Source organism: Eulemur rufifrons, chromosome 6, assembly GCF_041146395.1.
Source record: "Eulemur rufifrons isolate Redbay chromosome 6, OSU_ERuf_1, whole genome shotgun sequence".
Lineage (NCBI taxonomy): Eukaryota > Metazoa > Chordata > Mammalia > Primates > Lemuridae > Eulemur > Eulemur rufifrons.
The window spans coordinates 68283507-68310844 of NC_090988.1; the positions used below are offsets into that span (position 1 = coordinate 68283507).

Consider the following 27338-nt stretch of genomic DNA (forward strand, 5'->3'; position numbering starts at 1 on the left):
TTGAGTACTTTCTATGTGCTTGTCCTGGGTGCGCTGGAAGAAAGGCAGTAAGGTAAGGTGGAAATATGTTCTCTGACCCCTTGAAACATATAGTGGATTGTTTTGTTTGCACTGAAAATAAAAGTACATTTTGAAGGTTTCCCCTTAAGATCTCCATATGTGGATATTCACCTTAAGTCAATTATTTCCAACATTTTTACCCTCATGAATCTCATTAATAATTAACATCTACCCTAGCTCTTGCCATTCAACAGATTTTGAAATATTTTCTCCATCAAACTACGTTAAGCAGTAATCCATTTTCTTGGTAATCAAACATAAATCTGCCCATCAGATTGCCCGTCATATATAAATCATGCCCCTCAAATTAGCATGAAAGGAACTAATGTTACCCTACTAACTTGGTATAATTTCTGTTAACAGCAAAGATGGTTGGTGATTAATTAGCCTGTTTGGCTTTGATATAGACTATTGTTTATGTTAGTTAAAAAACACATTGACAATTATTTGAGTATTCTAATTACTAGTTTATATGAACTCTAGAGGCCCTGGGAACCACTACTTCAGGTGAATATTGTTTGATATTGTTTATATTTACATGAAGGTGAGAGTGTTCTTAAGGTACATACTTGCTTGAATGAGAATGGAAACATTTAAACCTTTCTTTACTACCTGTAAAACTCTGTTATGATGTGAGAAATTAGGCTTTATTCACAGGAAATCTCTGAAAAAACTCACATTTTATGTCTGTCCTTAAATTTCCTTCAGGTCTTGGACTTTCTCAAGTGGTTGTGGGAGGATCTGTAGGTAGTATTTGGAAAGGGCAAAAGAGAGCTTGGACGTGTGTGTGTGTGTGTGTGTGTGTGTGTTTTCTAAACCACCAGAATCCTAATTAATGTGTATTCTTATTATGTTTCTCAAATAAAGGGAGTGTTTGTTTTTCATTAAAATGTTAAAGGTGTCATTTGAAAGATGGAGAGTATAAGGATATGTGTGTAATTATCAAAAACTTAATATTTTCACTTAGTATTGTCAAACAGATGTCTCTGTCTTTTAAAAATGCCAAAAAGGCGCGTACACACACACACACACACACACACACTTATACACAAATTTTGGTAAAGCAGAAATTATTCTAATTTAACAGTGTGGGAAACAGAGACAATTCTGCCATTTGGTTTGATTTTTGACCCTTGAGGGCGTATTGAAACTTTCACGTCCTTCTAAATAGAAATAAATGTTAAAGAGGGTAACAAATAGTTTGTTGGGACTTCATAGTTTCTTTTGAAAAGAAATATTACTAATGAATGCTTTTTAAAAATTACTATAGCATTAAAAAGAGTATTTCTCACTCTTAGCAGTCCATCCTTCCTCTTCCATTCCAGTTGCCTCTCTTTAGGCTCTCATTGCCTCTCACCTGTATTTATTACAGTAGCCTCTAAACTGGTCTCTCGACCTCTGTCCTCACCCTGTTCTATGCAGCTTCCATACTGCCACTAATGTGATCTTTCTTAGAACTCAAAATCTGAGTGATTCCTCTTCAGAACCCTTTATTGGTTTCCCATTGAACTGTAGGTAAAGTCTAAACTTCATAGCATGGCATAGAAGGCTCATGTGGTCTTTACCTACTGCTTCTAGCCTCATCTCTCACCATTCCCTCTCTTATGCCTTATGCTTCAGCAATGCTAAATTGTTTTTATTTCTCTGAACATCCATGCTGTATCACATCTCTGATTTTTGCACATGCTACTTCCTCTGCCTGAAATGCCCTCCCTTCCGTCAGCCTATAAAATATATCTTAGTTTCATCTTCTTCAGGAGGGGCTAATTGTTTCTTCTTCTGCTATACCTATTACATAATTGTCCATATTTTGTTGTTGACTTTATCCCATTCTAAGTTTCCTTTTAGTCTTTCTCCCTTATTGTGAGGTTATTGCATGGGCTTGGTTTGATTTAGGGATAAGGTTGTAGTGAAGAATCAGCACCATGCGTTTTTGGCACGTGGTGGAGGATCAAATAAAACTTACTGAAGGAGGACAGTGTGACTGTTAAAGTTTATTTAAGAAGATCAAGTTCAATTCCAAATAGATTAATCTGATCATTAAGGAAACCAGGTTTACTTTTGTTGTTTGGCTTTACAATCTGTCCTCTTTGTGCGTATCTTTTTTGTTAATTTTTGTATTTGTTGGCTGAAAGACAGTTTGGATAAAGAAAGAACATGGTAAAAGGAAGAAATTTTGATATTTGAAATTATTTTAAAAATATCAATTATGCCTTTTTTTTCTTATTTGAGATACGGGATTTTTGAACGATGTAAAGAGTTGGTAGAAGCAGGATATGATGTCAGACAACCAGACAAAGAAAATGTGTCACTTCTTCATTGGGCTGCTATTAACAACAGGCTGGATCTTGTAAAGTAAGATGGGATATATGTGTGTTAATTATTTATAATTTTAAACCTCTCCTTCATTTGTCTTTTTCTTCAATTGCAAGTATGAATATTGAACCATCTATAATCCTCTGCTAGAAATGAAGTCCTAAAACTTTCTGCCACACACACCAGTTAATCTTTTTTTTTTTTAAACTAAATATGGAATACAGTTTTAAGTGGGCATGTGTTGGATTGTGTAAAATATTTCCTTGTTATAAAACACTACTGCCTACCCATTTTTTTTGTTTTATACCTTAGCATGTAAAATGTATATGTGTATGTGAATGTGTATATATTTTGTGTTATAGGATACGTTTAAAATCCTCAGGATTTAAGGAAATGAAAATTTGTTGAAGTTTAAAATATTCTAACAAAAATTATACTCACAGGCAAACTCCTTTTCTGTGTAAACAAACTAGTATAGTGTTTCAATAATATGATGTATGAAGCACACCTTTAAAGTAATGAGACTAACTTTTGTAAATCATAGAAGAATATCAATCTCTTTACCTTACATTTACCTTATATAATGTATCACATGCCCCCAACGTAGAGAGCAAAACACTCAAAATGTCTAACTTTTCTGAAAGGATTTTAAATTGACTTTTTTTACTTTTAGAATTCATTCCCAAATAGTAATTCTAGTTTTGAATTGTTGAAAGTGACATAATTTTACCTTTCTCCTTCCAAGTTTAGTAAGAATGTCTGTCTGATCCTAAACCTTTTGCATATAGACTATTTCAAAAGTGCTGTGGCAGTTAAGACTATGCAGAGAGTAGTTGTCATGTGTTTGGTATGTACATTATAATGGAGTGCTAATTACAGCAGGAGTAATTACCTACATGCTAAGAATGGTTTCACCAAGGATATGCCTGATACTGCCATGTGACTCTTTCAGACTTCTGTAGATCTGGGTGTTTCAGGGAGGGTAATTTTCATAATTTTCATTTTCTAACACATTAGTTACTAAGAAAAATTTATTTTTTTTCCTAAATTCGCATTTTAAGTTTCAAATCTTATTTTCATTTATGTCTGTTTTTAACAGGTTTTATATTTCAAAAGGTGCTGTTGTAGATCAGCTAGGTGGAGATTTAAATTCAACTCCTCTTCACTGGGCTGTCCGGTAAGGTTTCTTTAAACACTGAAATTAAATAGCAACATGTAGCTAGTGGTCACCATATTGGAAATCACAGTTTCAGACAATTTGAAGGGCTTTCTTTCTTTCCTGTTTGTTTTTTTTAAACCCTTCATTTAAAAATAAATTACAGCTTTAAAGAGTTTTCAGAAAGGACGTTTTTGGTATTTAACTTAGGGCTCCATTTTGATTATCAAACTCAAATTTGTATATACTTATTTTTTATAATTAGAATGAATATCTTTTATATTTGCTCACATGAATAAAAGCAGTAGTTCAGTGAACTGTAAACTCAGTTCAGTCTTATGACAGATGCTTATTTGGAAACTTACAGTTGTAATTTTATTTCAAAGAGGTGGATTTTTCTCTCAAGTAAATGTAAAGTGTATCTCTTTATCTTTTAGGGTCAAATGAGTCAAATCTTTTGAAAGTTGTTTCAGGATTAACAAGAAATTTTGAGTATATCAACCTAGAACATTTCTATTCTTTGGTCACTGTCCTCTTTTCTCTGATGTGTATTGGCCATCTGAAGCTGAAGTTAATAAATCTTCATATTAATACTTAACAGCTTCTTTTTTATTTAAACTCTATTTTCTTTGGTTGGTGGAGTTGACATGAACCTGAAACTGAAGTTAATAATTGTTCCTGTAAGGCAAAGAGTTGAATCTTTTCTCCATAGCCAAGAGATTTGAAGACTCTAGGGGTAATTCAACCTCTTTAAGCTACTGAGTTACAGTGCTTTACATGAAAAATGGACCACATTCAAGTATAAGAATATATACTTTTTAATAATATGGTATATCCATAGTTTGTGGATATTATACTTCTGTATATCTGGCTCATGATTATATTTTGTTTTTAAAATAGCAACAGTGAAGTCTAAGTGGTTTTAAAGTCTTTATTGTTAGCATGTCATATAAAATTATTATTTACGCATGGTAGCAACAAAATAAGGTTTAAGGTAGATTGTGAAGTTATCAACTTTATCACTTGCACTCAAGAATGACTATCCATATAGTTCTAAGTTTGGAGCATGTAAGTAAAAGATGTTTGGATAGTCTTCAGTGTTGCAAAAATCTTACTGTTAGGACGTGTTTTTTATATAGCTCAAATCCCTCATGTCTTAGGGATATCAGTTTCTTCCTTATTTTTTTTTTCTTTTTCTGCATGCTACAGAGTAATTTTTTGTCTTCTATTTACAGACAAGGACATTTACCTATGGTCATATTATTACTCCAGCATGGTGCAGACCCCACTCTGATCGATGGAGAGGGATTCAGCAGTATCCACCTGGCAGTATTATTTCAACACATGCCTATTATAGCATATCTCATCTCAAAAGGACAGGTATGTTTTAAAATGTGTATTGTACTCCAGCTATTATAATTTGAAGAGATTGGGAAGATTATTAGTAATTTGTCCTCATTTTTAAAGTAAAAGTTAATGGATATCCAAGTATTCAAATATTAATAGCCTCAGTAAGTCTAGCTATTGAATATTGCTTTTTCAGCTTCATTGGAGGGAAAAGGACAGGTCATTTAGCTCAGTAACATATAATTGATGTTTCCAAAACTTATAAGCCTATAATAGTTTTTCTCATGAACCCAGTAATTTGCAGAGTTTTTAAAAAACATGACTTCAAAGGCTGTATTTTCTTATGGTTGAATATAAAAGTGGTAGTCAGATCACTAAATTTAACCCATCATTTGCTTTCATTATTTGAGCCCGAATGGGAGGCCAATTTGAATATATGCTTCTTATTGTTCTCCAAAGTAATTCCATGAAAAATGACTTGTCTAGAGAATCACAGGTTAAATTATAGGGTATTAGCAGTGGGAGTTTCGCTGTCAGCTATACTTGCCTGAAATATGCTTTCTAGTAGCAAAGTAGTTTGTGTATTAGCAGACTTGCCTATAATAGGCGTGAAAACATGTTTGCACAAATGCTGTTGGAATGATCGTGCTCTCTTTAAAGAGCACTTTCTCTGAGACTTGGCCAATTGAAGTAGAATAATTATAACCTCTTGGATTTCATTTTGGAAAGATGTATGAAGAGGAGTCCTTTCTGCTTCTCTTTGGGCTTCTTTCCAAGTTCTGTTCCTCCAAGGTCCATAAGAATCTTCTCTTTTTATTGAGCTCGGTTAGAACCATTATTGTATGCATTAAACTTAGACCTGTTTTATTAAAAGGAGCATGTCCTCATGGAGATATGATTTCCTTTTTCCTCTCTTCCAGAAAATAGAAAAGAATTTTTTGTGTTTTACTATTTGAAACTTAATATGATAAAGCCAAAAATACAAGTTGCCTCAGAAGATAGAGAGGTCATTGTTATTGGAAGTGTTTGAGTAGAGACTGGATGACTTTGTATAAGAAATGATAGCATGAATTAATGTGTCAACTAAGGTCTAAACTAGATGACTTTTAAGGTCTTTACTGTCACTTGTATTTGATGGTGGCTATCAATATCTTACTCTTTCCTTTAGCTGTCCTCCATTCACATCATACAACGCTTTCCATGATACATTCGGATTTTTCCCTTTAAATATATTTTGTCAAAATCCATAGATTTTTTACCCTATGGAAGTGAAGCAGAACTTTCTTTTATTCAAATGATATTTGAATCCTTCATGTAGACATAATGGTAGTGCTGAGTATATTAGAGAGATATTTCTATTGAGAAGAAGCAGAATTTTGAGTATATTTACAGTAATGCGAATTGATTTCTTCTTTTTGACTAGAGTGTGAATATGACAGATGTAAATGGGCAGACACCTCTCATGTTATCAGCTTACAAAGTAATTGGGTGAGTGAGTTCCATTCAATTGCCTCAGTCTGATTCTTGGTTTCAACAATTTCTTTCCTGTGTATATAATTTTAAGTATCTATGTGAGATGATAGTATAGTCTGAAGAAAATAAAATTTTCTACCCTGTGACTGTAATACGGAATTTTAAGGTAGTTATAGTTGGAAAAGCACCATTGAAATACATTTTCTCTTTTCTGATAGTTTTGGTAAAAAGTTTGAAAGCTACTAATAAGAAAAAATGATAAGTTTAAACGTTCTCATAATTTGAAATTTAGGTGATAAATCTGCCTTTTGGAAAACAGTAAATTTTGAGATTCTCTGATATCATTGTTAACTGCTCTGAAAATATTAATTGTAACTGATTTATGAAAAGAGTCTGTTCATATGTTCGGATCAGGCACTTATGTATTTAAGTTTTTCTGTGTATTCATTTTTATAAACACAAGTGATTCATGACCACTATGTAGTCCATCTTCTGGTATTCCTCTATGCAAATAAATGCTACAGTTTTCCTTTATCAGTTTGTTTCTATGTTGTATTAAATCTCTGATTCTGCTTTTACTTAGGGCTTCTATTCTAGGAACTGAGTTAACTTTAATGCCATTTCCTTTTTGTTCATGGAGTGGTGGGGCTGGGGTAGAATTTTGTTAAAAAACATTTTCTCTTTTTCACTGATAATTCTGAAGTTGGGTATAATCTCTAAAGAACCTGATGGAATAATTAAAGTAGAATATTCTTTTATTAAAAAAATCATTTGTAGTCATGAAGGGAAGGTATTAATGTTAAAGTAAAAATATTTGACTGAATTCTGTCTTCTAGTTTATAACTTTCTAAGATATACAAATATCTTAGGACATTATTTATACTTGCTTTATTTAACAATTGATTAGATGGAGAGTGTGAAGTTAGCTTTTGGTTTCTCCTCAAACATAACATACATTTAATCTTTAATTGGATAAATAACATAGCATTTAATATTAGCCAAAGTTAAATCCACAATTTTAAAAAAATGTTAACTAATAGAAAATTAACAGGAAACTGAAAATTTGAAAAACAAAAGCAGTATTCCACTGTATTGATGTTAAAATTATATTATCTAGATAGCAAGCTATCACTTAATAGATGTCTTTTTTGGAGGCAGGGAGCTATCTCCTATTGGTACCTAGAATAGAATTTGGCACAAAGAGTTTCCTCAGTTGTTCAGAATACTTACTGATTGGTTAATTGATGATTATCTTAAAAGATTCATTATTTTCATTTACTCCTAAAATCATCATCTCTGTTAATGACCCTTGGTATTTTATTGTTTTGAGACAGGCCAGAACCAACTGGATTTCTTTTAAAGTTTAATCCTTCTCTCAATGTGGTTGATAAAATACACCAAAACACTCCACTTCACTGGGCAGTTGCAGCAGGAAATGTTAACGCAGTTGATAAACTTTTGGAAGCTGGTTCTAGCCTAGATATCCGAAATGTTAAGGTATGACCAGGTATTTATCTCTCTTAGCTTATTATATCTTCAGTTAGAAGACTGATAAATTAACACAAAGATAAGCTATATATTTGTTTTCAGTTTTTTATGTATAAGTCTGTCCAGAAAGTATCTAGCCATGCAGTATGAAAAATGTAATATGAAATGGCTGGATACTTTCTGGACAGACCTCGTAGACAGTAATAGCTGGCTACTTTTAGCATAAATGTGTTGAGTATGATTCTGGTGAGTTTTAAAAAAATGTTTAGTACCCATAGTATATCAAAAATATTACTAAACTTCCCTCCTTTTTTTTAAAGGGAGAAACACCTCTTGATATGGCTCTGCAAAACAAAAATCAGCTCATTATTCACATGCTAAAAACAGAAGCCAAAATGAGAGCTAACCAAAAGTTCAGACTTTGGAGGTGGCTGCAGAAATGTGAGGTATTTTCATATGGGACCTATTTTATGGGATATAAGAACTTTTTGGTTCATTTGTTTTTGTTTTTTAGGGCATCAGAGGAAACCAGACAGTGGCTTTTTACTGTATTACATCTGCTGATTGTATCTTTCCCATGCATCCCATGACCCAAAGTTGGAAATTTGTCACTTTCGTTGGCTTTTTATTGTTGGTCCTCAGCTAGATGGCTCTAAAACTACAGGTTACCTTGTGAATATTAGGGTGTACTTCTACATTTATTTAATTAATGGCTTGAAATGCAGATAGCTTAGATTCTTACAGAAGCAGAAGGAATAACACCTTTTTCCAAGGAATTTTATAGAAGCTTTTCTTAAAGAGCTTATTCCGTATTAAATTTTTTTCTCAAAAGGATAACAACATTCAAAATTTTTTATTAGAATCCTAAGGACTGTAAAAATGACAGTGTTGCAAATTTCAGGCATATGATGTCACTTCATAAAATAAAACATCTGGAATTTTGAGAGATGAAACCCAAATTTTATTTATTTATTTTTTTGACTTAGCAGTTCTGGGTGGTATTGTTCTAAACTTTAACGTGAACTGAATAATAGAAAAAGTCAAAAAGTTCAACTTGTTCTCATGAATGGCTAACAAAATCTAAGTCATAGTAGTGAATATAAGTCAAATTGTTAAAATGGGATAGTGAATTGAGTCCACTATTTCTGATGTTTTCAAATACAATACCATTTAATCTTATCTAATAATAATTACTTACTATGCTTTCAGAGTGATTCTAAATTAACACACACCAGGTTTCTGTGTAGAGGACCATCATGAATGCTACACCTATTTTGCATTATGTATGTGGAGGAGGAGAGAAAGAAGTAATGGTCACTCCTTAGTCTCCTTTGCCAGCTCCTCCACTTCTCCCTCTCCTCTTATTGGTAGGGTGCCTCAGGATTTTGTCCCTGAACCTCTTTTTTGTCTGTTCATTCCCTAAATGCCATCTGCATGTTCACAACTCCCAAATTGTCTCTCTAGTCCTGACTTTTCCAGACTCATATATCTAGTTACCTACTTGACTCATCCAGTTCAGTGTCCAGTAGGCATCTGCTGATTTCCCTACCCCAACTAAGCCATCCCCGTCTCAGTAGTGGCTACTCTAGCATTCCAGTCAACTTTGCCTTTCTCTGTCATACTGCATATCTAGTCCATGAGAAAGACGTATTGGCTAGTTCTGCCTTCAGTTCCTTTCCAGAGTCTGAGCCCTTCTCATCATTTCACCAATGCCATGTTGGTCCAGCAGATGAATCTTTTAAACTATAAGTCAGGTTGTATCACTCCTCTGCTCAAATTCCTATGTCTCCCCATTTCTCTCAGAGTGAAAGCAAAGTCATTACTATGGCCTACAAGCCTGTGTGTGATCCAGCTTTTTAATATACTATAAAATTCACTTAATAAATTTGTCTATCTTCCCTGGCTAGAATTTAAATGAGAGAAATACCTGAAACTCATTGATGTGTCCCAAGTGCCCAGAACAGTGCCTTGCATACAGTATGTCCTCAAAATGAATACAACATCTGTGTCTGGCTCATCTGTGAGTGTTGTATCTGGGATTTGGGATTTTGAGGTCCATATTTAATTATCTCTGTTCCGAGATTATGTTGCTTGTAGATTCTAAATTTTTTTAAAAAATCTAAACTTGCTCATTTTGTGTCATCATGCCAATTGGAATTGGAAACATTTTAAAGATGTGATATCTCTGAGGACTAAATCAGGAGGAAATAAAGAAAAAAAAAAGATTTGATGTCTTTTGAAATTATCCTCTTCCAGATATGGCTTAGAGACATGAAAATGGAAGAAGATGGGGCAAAATACACTTTTCCTCTTAGCTGTTGCAAAAACCCTGCTTGCTTTCAAGGTCTGGTATCTTGTAGTTAAGGGACTGCACTGCACAACAGTGGAGTCTGGCATCAGTATAGACGGTCAGACTATTGCTTCGTAGAAGTTTCATTTTTTTAACTTTGCCAAAATAAACCTGAATCATTAGCATCCTGAGGACGTATTTCAGTCTTTGATCTCCATGTGACATTTGACACTAAGAACTTTTCCCTTCTTGACACTTTCTTCCCTGGTTTCTCTGAAACCTTTCTTTCTCCAAGTTCTCTTCCTGCCTTTCTGGTCAGTCTTTCTTGGTTACCTTTGGAGACTTAGATTTTTTCCCCTTAAATGTTTGTTTTGGCTAAGATTGTGCACCTTTCTACCCGCACAGTCTTTGGGATGTTGTTCACTTATGATTTTACCGCCTATAGACTGATAAATCTCAAGTCTTCAAGAATGATAGACCTACTTTTTTATACTGCCTTCTGGATATCTAGACATTTAAAATTCTTATTCCCCAAACAAAACTCATCTTTTTTTGCACACTTATTCTGTCTAATCTTCTTTATTAGGGGATGGCACCATATGGTGCTCAGGTTGGAGCCCTCATACTCCCCTCATTGAGTCTTGGGTATATCGATTTTTGTGTGGTCCCTTACGCTTGCTTTATGCTTTCTGACATGTTAATAGAATGCTGTTTGCGAGAAATTATTTTTTTAAATTTCAGTTTTTATTAGCACTTTTCTAAAAAGACCGCCATTTCTTGTAGGGAAGAAAAACAAAACAAAATGTGTTTAAGCAATATTTTATAAAATGCAGATTGTTTCCAAGATGTATAATTTCTCAGACTTCAAATTTATTAGTCAGCAGTTTTGAAGAAAAACTCTGTTAGTTTTGTTGTTGTATTAGTTGTTATTACATACTTAGGAAGTAGTTCTTTTTTTTTTTTTTTTTTTGAGACAGAGTCTTACTCTGTTGCCTGGGCTAGGGTGCCATGGCGTCAGCCTAGCTCACAGCAACCTCAAACTCCTGGGCTCAAGCCATCCTCCTACCTCAGCCTCCTAAGTAGCTGGGACTACAGGGATGCGCTACCATGCCTGGCTAATTTTTTCTATATATTTTTAGTTGGCCAGATAATTTCTTTCTATTTTTTAGTAGAGATGGGGTCTCACTCTTGCTCAGGCTGGTCTCGAACTCCTGACCTTGAGCGATCCACCCGCCTTGGCTTCCCAGAGTGGTAGGATTACAGGCGTGAGCCACCGCGCCCGGCCTAGGAAGTAGTTCTTATGTTGAACTAATTATTATTAGATACTTAGGTAAAATCCATAACATTCTCAAATTCTACATCTCTTAATAGCTCTTCCTGATGCTGATGCTTTCTGTGATTACCATGTGGGCTGTTGGATACATATTGAACTTCAATTCAGATTCTTGGCTTTTAAAAGGATGTCTTCTAATAACATTGTTTTTTCTGACATCTTTGTTTCCAAGGTATGTATGTTAGTCTTTGCAAGGCGGGTTATTGTATTTTCAATTTAATTGCTTATTTCTGTTGTTGACTAGCTGGAATCACAGATTTTTATCGAGCTGTAAATGTTACTTACCACATAAAAACATTCCAAGGATTGGTGGGAGCCTTATAAAAGGGCTTTGGTAGTATATGATTTGGTTGAAAGCAAATTGTCCAAGCCAGTAATTTGATTGAATTGACAATTGGTGGAAAATAAATATCCTGGGTCACTTTTTGAATTGTTAGTTTTGGTGAATAATGGGGAGATTTTTGTAACCATTTTGTATTTTAAAGAAGCATTTTTGCTCATTTTTTCAGACATTATATGTTTTCTTCCTTTTCTAAGTCTAAATTCATTTTAAGCTAGTTCTTTTTGCTGTCAGTGATTTTTAGTTAAAACAACCTAATTAAATTGTGGGAGATTATAAAATGATAAATATCTGTATGGTTTTATTTTTAGGAAAATACTTATACATGATTATATATAGTTAATGGTTAAGAGTCAGACTGCCTGGATTCGAGTCAAACTTTACCACATAGCACTCTGACCTTGAACAAGTTGGTTTACTTCTCTGTGCCTCAATTTCTTCATCTATAAAATGAGGATAATTATTGTGATAATGCCTACATCATGTTAATACATGCAAATGCTTACAACAGTGGCTGACACATAATATTCAATAATCATATCACACCCCCATCTCTTCTCCCTCTCTCTTCCCTTTCTCAGTAAAATGGCATCCAGTTCCTGACATGAATATGGGTGTCGCCCTTGGATTCCTGTCATCCTTTCCTCACCTCCCATATCCAGCCCATTACCAAGTGCTCCTTGCTCTGCTTTGCTCTGTCTCCACAACAGGCACCCCAAACCAAGCCGTCTCACTGGTCTCCTGACTTCAACTCTTACCTTCTATAGTTCACCCCTACTTAGCAATCAAGGTGGTCTTTTAGAAAGGCAAATCAGTGTCTGTCTTTTCTCTCTGCTTAAAGCCACCCTTTAGTACCTTTTTCTTGTGCTTAAGATAAAGTCCAAACTCCTTGCCTGTGAGGTATTAGGGGATTCCATTCCCTTCTCACTGACTTCGTCTCTTCCCTTACCCTCACTGCACTCCACCTTCTTCTGTTCCTGGAACATATCAGGCTCATTCACACAGGGGCCTTGGCTCTTGCTGATGTCTTTGTCCGAAGTGTTCTGACACTGTAACTTTGTGTAGCTGGAGATGTCATTGAGGCTTAAGTTCAGATGTCATCTCCTTAGTGAGGCCGTCCCTTACTGACTCTGCTCCATCACGCTGTTTTTTCTTGGTAGCACTTAATCACTTTCCTGCAATGTAAGGTTCATACAAGCAGGAACCTTGTTTCTGCTGTTAAATATTTTCATTTACTGAGTGAGAGAAAAATGTAATAATGATGATCCATAGAAAAGGATCTAAAAGGAAATACAGTGTTGCTCTCTGCAGGGTGTGATTATGAGTATTCCTATGTCCTTCTGTTGCTTGCCGGCATTTTCTGGAATAAGCATGCACTGCTTTTGTCATAAGAGAAAACAAAGTATTAGAGGAACCTTACTATGTCACTGAAGAACAGGACAATTGGCTGGAAATGAATTAGAATTTAAATGTAAAGTAAAAGCTCAAATTTCTGAGAAACAGCAAAATGCCTAAGTTTGTCTATTATTCAGAAAATTTGCCACTTAGAGATATTCTTCCATTTTCTACTAATTGGATTTACTCAGTATCTAAATAAATTTCAAGCGAAATCACTAGGAATCATGATCGTTACTCTTTTTTTCAGAGAGGAAGCAAGGGATGGCAACATCTACTCACCCAGGGTAGGAGCAGTTGAGATTTTGTTTGGTTATTTGTTTGTTTTAGTTGAAACCTACATTATTAAAAAAACATATAAAAACTTGTTCTTGATGACAGTGAGTTGAGGATTTAACATACGGCGCTTGGCATATTGACACAATTTAAATGTGAGCCAAATGTATGTGGCAGCGTTACCATACTGCTTTTATTTTTCTCACACTCCTCGATAGGAGCAGTCCCAGTTTCATAGAGGTAAGCAGCCGCAAGCTTCTATTGTTATTACAGGGACAGTTGCTTATAGATCCAGGCTGTTATGTGACACTTGTCAGAAGTAGTCAGGTAGTAGTAGCAGTACTAATAGCAGGCTCTTAAAAAATAGGTAGTTCACTGCACTACCTAATTAGGCCAAGTGCATTTTTTGCTGCAGAATCTCAGGCCATAACCTGGAAGTTACATGGGCTCCATTTGGCCTATTTTGGCATCATGTTGAGCGTCTGAGGTTTGGAATCTTTAGCTCTTCTCAAATATGATCTTATCATAATTATGGTTATGATCCTGGTACCTTTTTTCTTAACCCTTCATACCTACCATTAACTATTGTTTTTTTCTTAGCATAAATTAAAACATATATCCAGGTAAGCTATATTTGTGCATAGGGTGACTATATTGAGTGTTTAGTATGAAAGACAGATTTTTTTCTTTTGGAACTATAATATTAAACATTTTGAGTAAGTTGTATGTAGACTTCAAGTTGCTTGTTACCCAAAGGAGATTGTTAGTGTTCTGATGATTAGTGTCACTTTTAGCTTATGTATCTTTTCATATAAAGTATCTGCTTCTCAAGGTGGCTGCAGAATGAAAATGCTTAAGGTTGTGTGCATCTGTATGTTTCATAAATATACTACCAGCCTTTGGAAGAAAGCTTATGAAATGTGAAGATGTCTAAATTTTTGCATTTTGAAGTATTTAAAAATATGATATACAAAAAGGAAATACAAATATATGTCTCAGTAGAAATGAAAAAGATTCATTGAAAATGAATTGAAAATATATATTAAGTTACTGTGAATGAAATAATGTATAAGTTGGTTAGAAGAACTAGAACATATACTTCTTGGAAGTCATCATGCTTTAGTTTTCTCATGCGTAAAATGGGGCGATGATGGTGCATAATTCTGTTACCACATGGAAAACGACACATATTAAGCACTCAGTAAGTGAAAGCTATAGCTGCTGCTGCTGCTGCTATTATTATTATTGCTATCTTTATTTAGGGAAGTTTAGAACTGAAATTAAAATGAATCATACTAATATTTTGTTTCACTAATGCTTTATGTTTATCCTTTTTCTTTTAGGTTCTTGGTCGGATATAAGAATCTTGTATACTTACCAACAGTCTTTTTGCTAAGTTCCATTTTTTTGATATTTATGACTTGGTTCATCTTATTCTTTCCTGATATCCTTTAAGCTCAAATTTAGATGCACGTCTCATTTTGCCTTTAAAAAATAGTAATGCCATTGTTAGGAATTTAAATATTGGAAAAGATCCAGGGAATGCAACTTATATTTGCATTTATTTAATGATTCCGGTGGAAGATGTTTAATGTTGAAAATCTGCTTGATTCTGGAAGTAATCTCAGAGCACACTGTGGAAACAGTAGATGTCTAGCATTTATTACTCATAGGAGGGGAACAGTAGAATGAATTATTGTTTAACTTGGACCTATAATGATTTGTTGGATTGCCTTGAGATTTCTTCAAGGTCAGATAGTTCTCTTACCTTGATCAGCAGTTAGAGTTGATTAATAAATCCTCTGGGTGCCAGGATGGCCTATATGGGAAGTATATCGGTGAAAATGTGGCTTCCTTAGTAATGGTAAGTGGGAGTGGTGTAGTTAAGGGAGTGATTCTCAATCCACAGTAAAAATAAATTGACTTTGCCACCCAAAATATAAGTGAAACAAAAGTTTCAGAAAATAATATTCCTAACACGTGCTTTACCCTATTTTGTTATTTCATCCTGTTTTCTTAAAAAAAAAAAATATTTTAGTGACATCCCACTTAATTGTTTCATGACCTATTAATGAATGACAGCCTATGGTTTAAGAAAACTCATGTAAGGAATAGGTTTATCACTTGAGGATCAGGGCCCAGGTCCAAGTCCAGCTCAGGGGTGTGTTGTCCTAAGTTGGCCAAGTCCAGTTACCTAGAAGTGGGGAAAGGGGGTTACTTCTTCGGCTATAGCGATTTTTAACTCCATTTAAGTGGAAGGCATTTTCAATCTTCCTGCCTCTTTCCAGACCCCCTTCTCCCCTTCTGAGGACCCCAGGAAGGCATTATAGCCTTGCTTTGCATACAAGGTAGGGAAAGAAGGAATGTTGTAGATAGAAATGTACCTTTTAGCATATTCCTTTACCTTCTATATTATTTCTCTTTCTGGTGGTAGTATTTCTGAAAAGAAAGAACAGAATGTTTATAGGAGAGATGCACAAATTCAGTTCAAGAATATTTTTTTCATAGGAATAAATGTGAAATGAGATGGACATATGAGTTCTCAGAGTGCATGCAATCTATATCCACTATAGCATGTCTTTGCTTTAATGCTGCTTTTATTTTGGAGCATTTTCTCTAATATTTTTTAGATTTTTAAAAATGAATGGCATAACATACCATGGATGCCATTTGGCTTTTTAAAAAAGATTTTATTACATCTATTCTTTGTCTCATGATTACTGATTTGGTGGCAGCTTCTTAAACACTAGCCTTATTACAGAAGATAATATTCAGTTGAATTTATTAATAGAAGCTGTCCAATATTTGTGAAGATGCTGTTACATCAGAACTGATTTCCATAGCTAGACAGACTCTTAAGATGTTGAAATTGACAAGATTGAATATTTTACTTGCTTGTGTAACCTAAAGCCGTTTGATCTAGGTACCCATATGAACCTGTTACTTGTAAGGGCCTGTGAGTCAGTAGGTGGCATACTTCACCATCAGATTAATGTTTTTTAAGCTAAATGTTAAATGCTGTTGGAACTGCCCTGTGATTAAACTGAGGTGCTGCTCTGTAAAGACCAATCCTAAGTATTTGGGCTAGTCTTGTCTCAGGTTGCCAAGTCTGGATTGAATGGGGGCTTCTGGTGCCACAGATACTGGTCTACTATGGAAAGGTGTTCTGGGGCACTGTGGAATCAGACAGAATGATTTTGAGCCCTTTTTCTTACTAATTATGTACCATTGGACATGTTACTTAATTTCACCAAGACTTAGTTTTTCTGCAAATTGGGGGTAATGGTACCAAGCCCATGGCCTGGCTGCAAGGATGACTATAAAGTGCTTTCCACGGTCCCCATTGCAGGACTGGCATTCTGTGATAATACCTAATATTTTATTATTATTCACTCTTATGAATAAAGTCTGTGTGGAAGGCTGCAAGTTGAAACTAATTTTAAGGGCAACGCTAGGCTCCTCAGATGATCAGTTTCTTTTGGTGCCTTTTATATGTTCAGCAAGTAATGTATTTGGCTTTTATGAGGTGGGATTGAGTGAGAGAATAGGACCTTACTGATGAGTTTGAAGGTAAAATTAAGACACAGGAAAGAAATGGTGAACTGAATGTTAGATTTGTGATGCTGGCTGTAACTAACTGAGTTAAGTTTAAGAGGGATAAATACATGTGAAGTCCTGTACTTGGTTTCAGAGAATCAGCTGTACAAGTGCATGTTGTGGTAACATATAGTACAACTTCTGGTCAAGTGAAAAGAAACCAGAATCTGTGACAAAATGCCCAGTGTGGTAGTGACTGTCAAGGAAGCCAGTATATTCTGAAATTGTATTACAGGGATTTGAGTGTGCAAGCAAAGGACAACATCAAACTCACTGTCCTCTGCCCTGGTGTTTGCTCTGTTTTGAATTCTGTTCTTTTAAAAGGGATAATGATAAATAGGAGCACAAACAGAGAAACATGACCAGGAAACTGTCCTATGAGGAACGGTGTTTCTGTTTATCCTGGAGGTATGATCACTGCCTTCCAACTTCAAGTGTTTGGAAGTCTATCATTGGGAAGCCGATATATAAAATGGGCACTCGATAAACAGGTATTGAGCAAGTGAGGGAATAGTTTTTGTAGAGTATATCTAAAGGATATATATATATAAAAAATAAATGAAAATCATTTGGTCAAAGTTATAGAAAGGCAAATTTTAGCTCCATATGAGATACTTTTTAACTACAAAAGGGTTGTGGCTTACTGGAGAGGCTGATGTATCTATAAATACCTATAGTCCAACGTCTAAGTGCTATAGAAGAAGCATTTTTAAGTTCAGGGAAAGGAAGGAGAATCCTTCTCTCTAAGGAATCAGAAAAGACTTACAAGGGGAAGGAGACTATAAGTTAGGTCTTGAAGGCATTTAGGACTTGGACATCTGAAATGTGCAGTTTTAGAAGTGAATGAAGCCAGGCACTCATGCCTGTAGTCCTAGCACTCTGGGAGGCTGAGGTGGGTGGATCGCTTGAGCTCAAGAGTTCGAGACCAGCCTGAGTGAGAATGAGACCCCATCTCTACTAAAAATAGAAAAATTAGCCTGGTGTTATGGCACACACCTGTAGTCCCAGCTACTTGGGAGGCTGAGGCAGGAGGTTGCTTGAGCCCAGGAGTTTGAGGCTGAAGTGAGCTTCGATGATGCCATTGCACTCTACCCAGGGCAATAGAGTGAGACTCTCTCAAAAAAAAAAAAAAAAAAAAAAAAAAAAAAAAAAAAGTAAATGACAGGACATGGGGAACATTTGAGGTTAGTGAACCACACAGACAGGGGCTCAGGGACAAGGAATGTGTTTGGCTTCTGTGTGAGGGGGTAGAGTGCAATTCACTTGGACAATGGGGAATCCAGTGGTTCTCCTGGGATTTGTTTTATAAGTTATTCAGAAGAACAGCCCAAAATTCAGTCAGCTCAATGTGCAGGATCATTGTATGATTCAAGTGAAAGTGTTTTTGAGAACATGTCATATAAGTTGACCAGGATTTTATGGAAAAAATAGGAATCGTTTCTTTGACAAAAGATCTTGCCCTATATACTGTTTATTAGTATTCTTAATTCATTCTGCATGAACTTTATTAAAATTCAATTTCACACAACTTCCCTGGCCCCCATCTCTTTTCTTAAAGCTAGGCCCACCTATAGATAAACCGTGACAAATTAAGCCAACAAGATTTGTTCTACCTGTCTAAACCAGATCTGGTTGTGCTGGTCTTTGTGGGTTAGAGTGTTGCTTCTCAAATTTTAATGTGTGTGTGAAGCCCTTGGGGATCTTGTTAAAATTCAGAGTCTGGTTCTGTAGATCTAGGGTGGGGCCTGAAGTTGTTCTTTTCTAACAAGCTCCCAGGTGAAGCTGTTGCTGTAGTTCAATGGACCGCACTTTGAATAGCAAGGGTTTAGAGTCCATTTTATGGCCACCTTTCCCACTCTGAAGTTTGGCACAAGATAGCTTGGCAACCCCTTGGAAGGTGGATACAGTTACTGTGTCAATAATGATTTCAATTAGGCAAGGACATTTGGTTTACTCCTGGTTTGTTGATTTATTACTGCACTTTCATTTATCTTTCCCTGGAGGAAAGTTTTACATTTTATACAAAGAATTTGTACCACTTTGAAAACATTTCAAAGCAAGTAATGTTTATCCTTGGAACACTTTTTATCTTAATTTATCCATAATATCTGACTTTCTCAAACAATATGTGATTTGTAATCATTTTGCAAGAATAGTTTCTTTTGTTTCTAAATTCATTCAGCCTAATACAGTTACAAGGATTAGTTACTGAACTTTCCAGAAGGAAATTTTTGTAAGCATTTATCTAATATATAGGGAAATATTTTTAGTTGGAATCTCTGATTTGTTTCTTTGAATGATTTTGTTAAAATAATCAGAATATTTTTCTAGATGCTCACAGGAGAGCCACAATTAAACCATTAGAGATTAATTTATTTGGTCTTGAATATTTTTCAGTCTTCAGCATTTTCCTCATAATTTCCTCATAAATTGTGACTGTTCTATCAACATTTAACATGAGTTTCAACTAATGAGGAAGTATTAATTATTAGCCAGCTAGGAGCAAATTCCTGTAGGATTAGAACATAGGATGGGAACAGGTTTGGGAGTGGGGATGTGTATATGTATGGAAAGGTAGGGACAGACTGGAGAGAAGAGAGGTTCTTAGGCACCAGTGATGAAATTTGCTTACATGATAATTATGCTCTTCTTAATGGAAGTTCGATATATTCCTTAACTTGGCTTTAACATTTAGCAGGAACCCCTTTCTATTTTGCTTTCATTTTCAGCGTAATAGCCTTTCTCTACTTTTTCTACAAGACTTGGGCAACTGATCCAGGCTTCACTAAGGCTTCTGAAGAAGATAAGAAACTGGTGAGCTTTCTTTGTTATTGATATTTTTAATAGGAGTGTATGTAAACTTCAGAAAGTCACAGCCATGTTGGTTTTTGTCATAGTTACATGACATATGGGATAATTAAATCAACAAAAATGAGATTTCTCTACTGTTATACTTTTTTCATTTGTGTATGTAAAAGTTTTAAAAAGTATTTTTATTTTCTATTAAAATTATACCCCACTAAGATTTTTTCAGATGTGATTCCTAATAGGGATACGATCTCCTGCTTCCTTATAACAACATTTAGATAGTGGTCATTTAGCTCAAATTTCCCTACTTAATACATGGACTAGGCAGGGACTTGGCCAGGGCCAGGTGGTGGTGGTGCGGGGGGTGGAGCAGGGAGTCCTCCTGATTAACTGAGGAGATGCCCCTTCTCTTCCTCAAATATGGAGTTGTCAGATGACATGGCATGTTTTTCATTGCTTGTGCATGTTTAGAAGTTGGGGAGAGTGTTGTCTTTGTTACCTAAAGCCAGTGTTCCTGAAAGACTCAGCCCTTGGTGTTTGTAACCTTCAGTTTAGATGTATACTGGTGGGTTTTGTTTCTTCTTTAATGGGTATGTATATGTGCATATTTATTTCTCTCTAGCAGATTATAACCGGGAGATGATTGTCATTAGCAGAGAGGAGGTGGTAGACAGGAGTGGTGGGGAAGTGTAATTTTTATGAGCTCTAATTTATTGGCTATTGGTTGAAGAGTTACATTATTTCAAGCACAGAATGATTTGGTGGCAAGTATTCCAAATTGCTTTTCTAGCTTCTTTAGTTTGGAGCGAGAGCAGTGAGCATGGTTCATAATGCATAATATATTCTGCAATAAAATGCAGTCATAAGGTCAAACTTCGTGTCTTTCAGAATATCATCACCCTTGCAGAAACTGGCTGTCTGGACTTCAGAACATTTTGTACATCATGTCTTGTGAGTCTTTTCTGTATAATTTTTTCCATAGTAAAAGCATTATTCTCAGTAATATTGCTCATGTAAGCACTTGTCAAGTCATCATGGTATATTTATACACCTTTGTTTTTACCCAGTTCTAATTTTGTGTTATTGTCAGAACAGTTTTCGGTCTTGAACATATGGAGGAATGATGTTTATAATCTCTTGGAATTGCCTGTGGTTACGTCTCTCTGTGAATTACCCATGGAGTGTTTTGCTTGCTTTTCCTGTCACAAAGCATATATTAGAACTATATTCGGCCGGGCGTGGTGGCTCACGCCTGTAATCCTAGCACTCTGGGAGGCCGAGGTGGGCGGATCGTTTGAGCTCAGGAGTTCGAGACCAGCCTGAGCAAGAGCGAGACCCCATCTCTACTAAAAATAGAAAGAAATTATATGGACAGCTAAATATATATAGAGAAAAAAAACTAGCCGGGCATGGTGGTGCACGCCTGTAGTCCCAGCTACTTGGGAGGCTGAGACAGGAGGATCGCTTGAGCTCAGGAGTTTGAGGTTGCTGTGAGCTAGGCTGACGCCACGGCACTCACTCTAGCTTGGGCAACAGAGTGAGACTCTGTCTCAAAAAAAAAAAAAAAAAGAACTATATTCAAGTCAGAGGCTCATAATCCATAATGACCCTGGAAACCACTTAGTGAAACCTATTTTGTAATTGAGGAATCAAGGGAGAAAGTAAATTCCCCCAATTACTGGTGGAGATAGAAATGGAGCTCGGCTTTCCTTTTTCCTTGGTTCCGTGCTCATTTTGCTCTATGGTACTGCCTCATTTCCCCTTAGCCAGTGTAAATAGCCTCTGGAATTCACATCGCCCTTAGTGGTGGCCTAATCAAGGTAGACATATGGAAGTAAATATTAATAAGGCACTCCAGAGCCTCTGTACGAATTGATGGTCTATTTAGGATGGTTTGTGCTGATGTCTTTATGACCTAGGGTTAAAATTTTGCTTGTGATTTGTTAGCACTTTGAGACACTGGTTTTTGCTTAGGCCTCTCTTAATTGCACACTTAGATAAGGAAGCCCTTACGGTCACTCCACTGCTCTACGTGCAACTCCTGTGTGGCCCGGTATGATCAACACTGCCTGTGGACTGGACGGTGCGTAGGTAAGAGATTTAATTTTTCAGTTACCACTATGAAGGTAAGCATATGTTTAATTATATGTGTGACTCCTAGAAAAAGTGGAAGGACATCCAAGGGCTCCATTTTCAGTATTCGAATATTCCAATAGCAGTGAGCCCATACATCTTTATCACACTGCATTTAATGCAGTGTTTTCACACGCATCATCCTATTTGGGTGCCACAGGCCTGTGATGTAGACAGAAGAGGCCTGTCTCCATATTACATGACACAACTAGTAATCTGTATAACCTGGGTCTGCTGATTCCAATGGGTATTGCTCCTTCTATTGGGCTTTGCTGCTTCAGGAGAAGGTGGGACCTTGGACATTTGTGTTATTTGCATGGAAACTCTCCTATCTCCAGCGTCAAGAAGGAAGCACATGCAAGAGAGGGGCTCAGCTGCCTGGCCCTTCCGCCTTTCTTCCCTTCTGTAGACCTTGCACAGGCTGCAGATCGTTGCTCTTTGTTATGTCCAGTCTCCTGCAACATATATTGCTACTCCTCGGATTCATTTTCTCTGTTCCTCCGATGAAGTCAATCCTTGATGTTCAGAGGTTGTACTTTTATAAATATGATACACAGAAGGAAGAAAGAAACAGGGTAGGATTTGTCCAAAATCTTGTCTGCTCCCCTCCTGCCAGCACAGGATAGGCCAGCCTGGAGCTTTGTTTGCTTAGTTAACTTTCTCCTGTTAAAAAAATGTGTATTTTAAGTAAGTGATGAATAAATATTAGTTCAGTTAGCACTGACAATTGACTATGACATATCAGAACTGTTTGGTTTGGTTTAATGGTATTTAAAAGCAAAGGACCAGCATTATTTCTGTTTCACTGAAAACTTTTAACAGGAAAGTGGTTAAGGAGGTCTTATCTGAAAAATCATTGTAAGAAAAGAAAGTATTAAGTATGTTTATTTTCTTTTTGATTTAGGTTTTGGCAACCATCACTATTACGTATTCTTCTTGTTTTTCCTTTCTGTGGTATGTGACTGGATTATATATGGATCTTTCATCTGTAAGTATAAATTTTTCTTACAACCCACACACTTTACTCTTTCCTTGTAAACGCTTATGTATCACATTGGGGCCAGGTGACTGTAAACTGTGCCCCTAATAAAAACTAAGTGGGTGCCTCTAAGACTCAGCATTGGGAAGCTGCATGCAATGCTAGATGAGGTTAGTTCTCAGTACTTTGGAAGAGAACCTTGATAAATTTGAGAAGTGGTCAAAAATAGAAATTCATTTAAGGCAAGCACAGATTTGTCCCCCAGTGGAGAGGAAAAGTCAGCTGCTCAAGTACAAAGTGGGAGGTGATAGGTAAATAAAACAGGGAAAAAAAAAGTCATTGGCAAAGAGGTTGGGGAGTGGTGGTTACAGAAACTAAGGAACAAAGTTCTGAAAGCACATGCCATTTGGTAAGTATCAAGTTGAAACTGAGAACTGATTGGAAAACTAGCAATTGAAAGGCTGGAAATAATAACTTGAAAGAGAATGTTAGATCACTTATTCTGCACCCCTGAAAAAGGACAATAACTTTCAGTAGCAGTTTAAAAGAGTGTCTAGGGGTCTTATGTAGGGAATGATTGACTAGGAAGGACAGGGTTTAAATTAAAGCAAGAAAGATTTCAGTTAGCTCTTAAGAATTGCATGACTGCTTTTCAGACCTTGGAATAGGTTACCTAACTGGAAAAGCCTATAGTGCTTGCAGTTTATTTATTTACCTATAATGCTTGTAGTTTATTTATTTGGACTTTTGGTTAATTGTTTATTATTTATCTTGAAGGGTTTGGGAGAATTTGGCTCTAGAAGCAGAGGCTTCACTTTTAATGTGTTTCTATCCACCCTCCTGTTACATTCGTGTTCAAGTTTTAGACTTTACCAGTAGAGCTCCAGTTTATTGCTTGAGCTGAAATCTAGAGTAATTCAGGAAGATATTAAGAAAGTTTTTTCCCTTAGCCTCCCAAGCCCCAGTACACACACATCCATATTCTCTCTCTGGCTTTCTTTAGTTTAAATTTTGTTTAGTTTTTGAAAGATATTTTTCTACACTTGTCTCCCAGCCTCCTAGTTTCCCTACCTAGAAACATCCAGTATTACAACTTTTGTTTTGTTTGAGGTTTCATTTCTAGAGATTGTTAGTATTTATGTGTAATAGGTTATTTTTTGCCCTGCCATAGGCTTGGCAAGGCTTTTAGTTACCTCATCGGAGCCTTTCCCACGTGACCCCTTGGGTGTCTCTGCTCACTGGGGAATACTTTTGTAGCTAAATGTACCTTCACTATCTTAAATAGGTCTAATGGTGAGAAGGTTGTGATCCCTGAGCTCAGTTCTTATCAAAGGCCACCAGTAATCCTGAACATTAGACTTTTAAAACCTCTTAGATTATGTCTTGTGGTATAAGAAATAAAAGATTTTTGATGGTGCTTCTTTCTGTTGAGAAAGCTGCCTTTTTAAGACCTGACAATAAAGCATATTCCTGGAAAACCTTTCTAGGTTGGCCCATGGACCAGCTTGTCTCTTGGACTGGATCCTGGGGAAGTGGAGCCAACTTTATACCATTTTTGTTTCTCCTGACCTCTCTCCTCACTAAAAATAGTCACCTTTGTTTGGTGTCTATGTACAGCATAAGACTGTATTGATAAGGACAGAAGCGATTTTCCATCACAGTCTTTCCAAGTTAGTTTTTTGTTACACACATTGATTCTTCTCTGGTTTTTGTCTCTTTTCTCTGGTTCTGAACCAATTTTTATATTATGTTTTGTATTCTTGGGAATATAAGGAATAGTCTCACCTTATATTCATTTACAACTGTATAAACTAGCTGAGCATATTTTTGTTACTTTTATTCTATTTATATTCTGGCAATATTTCTTTATATTGAGTGAGGGCATCATGTCATTTATCATTATTTTGCAGACAGGAAACATGAACTTGTGCTCCATTTCTCTAATGAGGCATCACTCTCATCCCACCTCCTTTGTTTGCCATTAACACTTCAGGTAGAGCCCGGCTGTATACCCTCCTCCTTGTGTGATCCAACAGCTGCTACTTCTGTACAGCTTCCATCCATTTCATCTTCTGTGAGGTGGACAGTGACTCAGAAAGTGTCAACGTCCTACAAGTTACAGGAAGAAAGATTTTAGATCAGTATCAGAACTTTATCAGAGCTAGCTAAAGATGACAACGATTGACTTGGGGCTACACAAGTTCCCTATCATTAGCCATTGGCCACCTCATAAGAATGTATCAGCATATTTTTGCTTCTATTTATGTGGTGAATTACATTTATAGATTTACATATGTTGAACCACCTCTGCATCTCTGGGATGAAGCCCACTTGGTCGTGATGGATTATTTTAAATTAAAGTGTTAATATTACATAAAATGATGTGCATGACAATTTGCAGTCATGTCTCTGATGTCGAATCTGAAATCAGTACCCTGAAAACTTTAGTGTGTGGTCATGTTGTGTTATCAAAAGAACTCCCAGAAGGGAGCAGTATAAATCCATAAGCTGAAAGAAAGAAAGTAGATATTCTTTCCCACTCAAAAGCTGTTTTCTCCACCTGCTGTTGGAAATTATATTCTTTTTTGTGATATCAATCAGGTGCGTGGAATGCGTCTTTCTTTGCTGTCCTAACGAGAAGCTAAAGAGAGTGTAATTTGCCTTAACTTGTTACCTTGATTGTTGCTTTATAATGATTACTCTTCGAATGCTTCTGGCATATATTCTTGAAAGATGGGAATCAAATGAGACTCAAAGAGGAAAAAAAAATAGATTTTTAGGACTTAAATGGACAAACAGTTGACAGTAAGTCATGGACTCATTTTCTTGCTCTCCCAGGAGCTCTTCAGAGCTGCTTTGGGAGAATGTCTAAAATTACTTCTCAGATTGTCAGAGGCATTTATGAAACCTAAAGGTGCAAATCTACAGAATTCTCATTTCGAAAATAATTTACCCTTTATGCATGGTCTTGGTGCCTGTAAAAGTCATTGGATTTACATAACCTTGAAGATCTGTTCCCTTGTTTCTGCTCCTGCCTACCCATATTTCCTTTTACTGCTGCTCTTAGCTGCATGGGTTAGGGGGCGATATCATGAAGGCTGTAGTGAAGTCCTCTCTTTTAATTGGCATATACATTCCTGGGGGAGAAACTGAGCTATGACCACCTAAATCTTGCTCTGTAATCTTTTCCTAGGGGTATCTGTCTCATGAAGTTCCTTTACCTGGCCTTTCTCCTCTGCAGGATTAGTTATGGTGCCAACGCAGAACTAAATTCATGCCCAGCTTCCTGCATGCTGTTACGGTGTGTGTTCTGATGGTGTCTAGGTGTTTATTCTATTTTATTTTATTTTTTTATTTCAGCTTATTGTGGGGGATACAAAAGTTCAGATTACATACGTTGCCCATGTACCGCCTATCCCCCCAAGTCAAAGCTCCAGGCGTGTCCATTCCCCAGACAGTGCGCATTGCACCCATCATGTAGGTATATACCCATCCCCTCCTCTCATCCCCCCCTCCCCGAGTCAGCACCTTCAAGCGTGACCATTCCCCAGACCGTACGCAACGCACTCATCATGTAGGCATACAGCCATCCCCTCCCTCCACCCCCCACCTCAGTCTGATATCCGATTGGTATCATTCCCAGATGTGAATTTAGGTGATGATCAGGGAAACCAATTTTCTGGCGAGTACATGTGATGCTTGTTTTTCCATTCTTGGGATACTTCACTTAATATAATGGGTTCCAACTCTCTCCAGGAGAACCATAGAGATGTCGTATCTCCGTTATTTCTTATAGCTGACTAATACTCCATGGTATACATATACCACAGTTTACTAATCCATTCATGGATTGATGGGCATTTGGATTGTTTCCACATCTTTGCCATTGTGAATTGTGCTGCTATAAACATTCGGGTACATGTGTCTTTGTTATAGAATGACCTTTGTTCCTTTGGGTAGATGCCCAATAATGGGATTGCTGGATTGAATGGTAGGTCTACTTGTATCTGTTTAAGGTATCTCCATATTGCTTTCCACAGGGGTTGCACTAGTTTGCAGTCCCACCAGCAGTGTATGAGTGTTCCTGTCTCTCTGCATCCTAGGTGTTTATTTTAATAGAATATCTTGTACCCACAGCAGTGGCCTGTTCATCTGAACCCTTAATAAGAATTTATATTCAGTCCTGTGACAGACCCATACCTTGCTATAACATGAATAAGATAGAGATTTTTCTAGGACAAATATTTAATTTATTAGATATAATCATTCTCAGTTGTCAAGTCTTTGAATAGTTAACTTCTGGCTGGTGCATTTTATGCTGCATGTACTGATGTCAGTAAAGGTTTT

At 36.3% G+C, this 27338-nt stretch overlaps 1 protein-coding gene across 1 annotated transcript in view; it reads left to right on the forward strand.

Annotated features, from left to right (window-relative positions):
• Nucleotides 1-27338, forward strand: part of ZDHHC13 (zinc finger DHHC-type palmitoyltransferase 13) — a 46719-nt gene that overhangs the window by 13488 nt on the left and 5893 nt on the right. Inside the window, exons 3-14 of the mRNA XM_069469688.1 lie at nt 2293-2415; nt 3476-3553; nt 4768-4912; nt 6303-6367; nt 7687-7849; nt 8161-8286; nt 11502-11635; nt 14818-14918; nt 19761-19885; nt 20768-20830; nt 21877-21970; nt 22917-23000. Coding sequence (XP_069325789.1) covers nt 2293-2415; nt 3476-3553; nt 4768-4912; nt 6303-6367; nt 7687-7849; nt 8161-8286; nt 11502-11635; nt 14818-14918; nt 19761-19885; nt 20768-20830; nt 21877-21970; nt 22917-23000 — 1301 coding nt within the window. The remainder of the gene's footprint in view (nt 1-2292; nt 2416-3475; nt 3554-4767; nt 4913-6302; nt 6368-7686; nt 7850-8160; nt 8287-11501; nt 11636-14817; nt 14919-19760; nt 19886-20767; nt 20831-21876; nt 21971-22916; nt 23001-27338) is intronic.